Here is a 5,352-nt window from a genome sequence, read left to right as displayed (position 1 = left end):
GAAGCACAAAGAGCGCTGACTGCTACAAAAACAAATTCTCCCTTGCCCTGCCCCTTTGGTTCACCAAAGAGCCTGTAATGGTTGCCTTTTGTTCTCCTGTCTCTCTCCTACTGTTTTCAAACTCCCCTAGGACAGGACCTGTCTGTCCGTCCCCCTCTGCATCAGCCCTGGGTTCATGCCTACCTCCCTGATGAGCTATCTGCTCAGCGAACAAGACCACTGCAAATGGGACTTAAAAGAACAGTTTAAAACAGGCTCCTTTGCAACAGGGTCACCACACTTCACAAATAAAAAAACGGGATGTCCAAAGTAGGATGGGATTTCAGATAAACAAATAATTCTTGAAAATAAATATGTCCCATATTTGGGACATACACCAAAAATTATTCGTGGCTTATCTGAACTTCAAATGTACCTGGGGATTTTGCCCAGCAACCCTGCCTTGAAACCCTCCTATCCCAGGGGACCCGGACGCCACTTTTTACTTCTCACACCCTCCAAACAGCCCACCAGCAAATCCTGTCAGCTGTACCTTCAAAACAGATCTTAATCCGACCATTTGTGGGGCACCTGGGTGGCTCAGTCGGTCAAGTGTCTGACTCCTGATTTCGGCTCAGGCCACTATCTCAGGGTTGTGGGATCGAGCCTGCATCAGGCTCCAGACTTAACATTCCCCTGCCTTCCTCACCTTCTGCCCCTCCCCCCAAAAATCTGACCATTTCTGCCCGCCTCCAACATTACCACAGCCTCTCCCATCCAGCAGAACACACCGCTACACTGAAATTGAGGAGGAGGGCGCCTGGGTGGCTCAGTTGGTTAAGCGACTGCCTTCGGCTCAGGTCATGATCCTGGAGTCCCTGGATCGAGTCCCGCATCGGGCTCCCTGCTCAGCGGGGAGTCTGCTTCTCCCTCTGACCCTCCTCCCTCTCATGCTCTCTGTCTCTCATTCTCTCTCTCTCAAATAAATAAATAAAATCTTTAAAAAAAAAAGAAATTGAGGAGGAAATACAGAACTCATAGGTAAGCCCAGGATCTGAATTTAGACCCTCTTCAAAATCATTCCTACTTCCCGCTTCATCTGTCCCCACCCCAGGGGAAGAAAAAGGCCAGCCAGACATTTGGGTCTTCCCCGGTTTGTGCAGCTCGAGGGACAAATTAACTGTTCACCAACTAAACATTTTAGCTGCACTTTTTTTTTCTATTTTTTTTTTTTTTTTAAGATTTTTTTTTTTTATTTGAGACAGAGAGAATGAGAGAGAGAGAGAGCACATGAGAGGGGGGAGGGTCAGAGGCAGAAGCAGGCTCCCTGCCGAGCAGGGAGCCCGATGCGGGACTCGATCCCGGGACTCCAGGATCATGACCTGAGCCGAAGGCAGTCGCTCAACCAACTGAGCCACCCAGGCGCCCTTAGCTGCACTTTTTAGTATATTATTTTTATTCACTTCAAAAGCCCCAGCATGAAATTCACTGGTGCCGTTAAGGTGAAATGCCTTTTTCCTCCTTTAGCCCCTCGGTGGGTTAGCCCCATCTTCGCCATCTTGGGGCTCCTCCTCCCATGCACACAGTCACTGAGAGTCTGCGAGCGAGTGGGCTTGCAGACTTGTTTTTCGAATTCACCCTTGATCTCCTCAGGGCCGTCTGGCTAGGCCACTGTCATTTCAGTCTGCAGGAGTCAAAAACAGCTGCCCGGTCTACATCCCCCGTTCTACCTGCTCTAGGCTTTCCCCCACAGTGTCCCAAGGCCAACACGGGTCATGAGAATGTGGGGAATCAAAGGAGCTCGGTCGCTTCCCCGGTGTCACTGGGCAGGCCCCCAGCCTCCGAGAATCCCCCCAGATCTTCCTCCACTGGCTGGGGGACACACAGGCTGCTCACGCCCCGGGGCTCACACTCAGACACCCACAGCACAGAAGCGCACCCACCGGGGGAGGGCAGGTGCTCTCTACAGATGGCCCTGGAGTCTCTGCAGGGTAAAACTATCCTGCCCTCACAAGGCCACCACGGGACATACATGGGGTCACGCCCATCCTCAGACCCCTGTAGGATCCGCCTTTGACATTCCCCCCTGGGTGAGATCACGCGCCAGGTAGGGTGTGAGCCCCAGGGCGCTCCGCGGACCTGAGCTCCAAGCCTGGGCTCCCGGCCTCTGAGGCCTGGCCTACCTGCCTTTCGGAGCAGGCCGATCTGCGAGCCGTTGAGAGCCATGTAGTCGCAGTCGGTGATGACCCGGATGCGCACCCCGCGCTGGTGCAGGAGCTGCACCGCACGGCCCAACTGCGGGCTGGAGAAGGCAAAGAGGCAGAGCTCGAGGCTGGCGCGGGCGGCCAACAGGGCGCGCAGCAGCCGGCTGAGCGAGCTCTCGCCGTGGGGGAGGCTGCACGGGCAGCCCGCTGGGGGCCCCGACGGCCCCTCACCCGGGGCCTGCAGCAGGGCCTCGGTGCAGGTCACCTGCGACGGGAAGAAGAGCACCTCGCGCCGCGGCGGCCTCCGCCGCTGTTGCCAGCGCCCGGCCCGCAGCCAGTGCAGCACGGAGGGCAGCGCCTCCAGCGCCAGTGCGAGACCCAAGGTTGCCACGGCCGCCACCTGCCACCGTAACCGCTCCATGCCGCCTCCGCCCCGCCGACGACCCGCTGCCTTGCCGCCCACCGCACCTGCGCTCCCGCGGCCACGTACACCCGCCGCCCTCCACCAACCGCCGCCCTCCACCAACCGCCGCCCCCCACCAACCGCTGCCCAACGCGCCTGCGCCCCGGCCAGCCACGTGCGTTCGACCCCCTCCACACACCGCACACCACGCCTGCGCGCCCCGAGCCCTGTAGAGCCGCCCCCCTGCCCACCGCGCCTGCGCACCCGCCAGCCACGTGCGCCCGCCCTTCCCCCACCCCCCTCCTCATACACCGCCCACCGCGCCTGCGCGCGCCTCCGGGGTGCTCACCGCCGCCCTGCGCCCACGCGCCCCACGACCAGCGCCCCACTGCGTCTGCGTGCCCGCTGGCCACGTGCACCCCGCCACCGCCGCGATGGCGCCCACCAGCCGCGCGACCCGCGACGGCCCAGGGCCTCCTCCTTTGGAAGGGTGGTAGAGCAGAGCTGACCGTTTCACACCTTCCCTTTTGCTTTGGGTCCGGCCAGGCAGGGCCGGGAGAAAGGCCTGGAAACACACTGAGAAAGTCAAGTAAGGAACACCTGGCCGGTGGCAGGGTTTGACCCCACAGTGTCAGAGACCGCGGCGTGAGTCCAGCATTCGGCCCTTTGTATTTCGACCACCTCTCCCAGTATCAGCTTGTTATTTGAAGATGCCTATTCTGCTTTAAGCGTAAACATAGTGAAAACTGGGAAGTCCTTGGTCCTGTCTTGGCAAGCCCCAGACCCTCTGTGTCTCACTTGAGAGGGGCTCTTCCTTTTCACAGGGAGAGAAAAGAGAGAAGACAGCGTAAGATTTTTTTCCTATTTTTTCTTCCCTGAATCTTGGTCAGGAATTTCCATGGTTCGTTTGAAGACTCTCTGTGGTCTTTGAAAGGAAATGGTAACTCCTCCACCGTCTCCTCCTTGTAACCGGGCTCCATGACTTCCCTGTTAAATACAGACCCCCACATGGGGGGCATAGAAGGAGCTGATCTGAGTAACTTTGGAAAATCATGTTTTGACTGGGAACTAGAAAGCTAAACACAAAAGGAACTGCACATAAACACTGTACTCTAGTTGGTACATTTCTTTCCCAAGGGGGGGAACTGCCTACATGCCCCCTGGGGTTGAAGAGATCAGTAAATCCTTGGCCGATATTAGGAACTGGGGTTCTCTCTGTTGGATGGGGTAAGAGATAAGATCCCTGTGGTTCTGTACTGGAGTGAGAGGTACCACAGTGAAGTCATATTTAGCCTAGGATGTATATTACTATACATCATATGTCAGTTTTAACATACGTATATCACATACCTCAGTCCCCCGGGAGCCCCGGAAGCAATGAGACCCCAGGAGCAGTGAGCATCCCTAGCTCCCAGATCTTAGTTTCTAAACACCATTCTCCAATAAAAGCAACCAAGACTCCTTGCAGAAATAGCTGATTCTAGGGTTGGGCAGGGTTGGGCAGGGAAATCAAAAGACGTGTTTCAGGCATCTTGTGTGACCAGAAAGTAAGGATGTGGACATGGCAGCATGACCGAAGGACACAGGGGTAAACCTAAAAGAACCCTCAGTGGCCAGAACTGGAGCAGTTTGAGAAACAAAGTAAATAATGCAGTTTTTCTCATTTTTGTCATCATTCCACATGAAGAAAGTGAGGCTCAAAGAGACAAAGCAATTTGCCTTTCAAGAGGTTGTCATTTGGATTATAACCCAAGTACAACATAAATATACATGACTCCATACTGATATGAAGAAATGACCGAATAAAGAAACAAGAGAGAAGATAAAAGTCTTTTTTACAGAAGAATTCCAAATACTGTATGTACATATTCCCTGCCACGGGAGGGAGAACTAAATCTCCCTGCCCCTTTGAAGGTGGGCTGGACTTAGTGACTACAGTAGGGAAAGGAGAAAAATAAAGTTTACATGGAGAAACTGGTAAACACCACCTTAACCAAGTGATGGTTAACATCACCAGAGATGTGTGACTGTTACATATCCCTGATATGATATTTTTAAAGGATTTATTTATTTTATTTTTTTAAGGGAGAGAGAGATCAGGGGGAAGGGCAGAGGGAGAGGAGACTCTCAAGCAGACACCCCGCTGAATGTGGAGCCTGATGCGGGGCTTGATCTCATGCCCCCAGGATCACGACCTGAGCTGAAATCAAGAGTCAATCGCTCAACCGACTGAGCCACCCAGGCACCCCCTCCTGATATGATTGATGAGAAGGACACCTCACCTCTGTGGTGGTCTTTCCCGATGCTCATAAACCCAGTTCAATCATGAGGAAAAAACATCAGAAATCCAGATTTAAGGACATGCTATCACATTCCACAGGATATCTGGCAAAGGACATGAAAAAAAGCAACAACTTAGAAACTGTAACAGACCAGCAGAGACTGGGGTGCCCTGGACTGGATCCTGAAACAGAAAGTTAAGGTTACTGGGAAAAGTGGTGAAATCCAAATAAAGTCTAGAGTTTAATTAATGGTAATACACCATTGTCTGTGTCTTCACTTTGACAAATGCATGACAGCTATGTAAGACTAACAGGGAAACTGGATGAGGAGTAGACGGGGACTCTCTGTGCTACCTTTAAAACTTTTCAGTAAATCTAAAATTATTCCAAATTAAAAGTTTATTAAAAATATCACACTTACACCTGCCATCTGATCCAGCTATCTGACTCTTAAATATCACCCAAGAGAAATGAAAGCATATGT

The 5,352-nt window shown here is 53.1% G+C and overlaps 1 protein-coding gene across 1 annotated transcript in view; it reads right to left on the bottom strand.

Annotated features, from left to right (window-relative positions):
• The window catches only part of PLD6 (phospholipase D family member 6), a 3,467-nt gene extending 863 nt beyond the window's left edge, over positions 1 to 2,604 (bottom strand). The window contains exon 1 of the mRNA XM_021694849.1: positions 2,163 to 2,604. Coding sequence (XP_021550524.1) covers positions 2,163 to 2,604 — 442 coding nt within the window. The remainder of the gene's footprint in view (positions 1 to 2,162) is intronic.
• Positions 2,605 to 5,352: the final 2,748 nt, after the last annotated feature.

This window comes from Neomonachus schauinslandi, chromosome 15 (assembly GCF_002201575.2).
Source record: "Neomonachus schauinslandi chromosome 15, ASM220157v2, whole genome shotgun sequence".
Taxonomy (NCBI): domain Eukaryota; kingdom Metazoa; phylum Chordata; class Mammalia; order Carnivora; family Phocidae; genus Neomonachus; species Neomonachus schauinslandi.
This window is presented reverse-complemented; position numbering and strand designations above follow the sequence as displayed.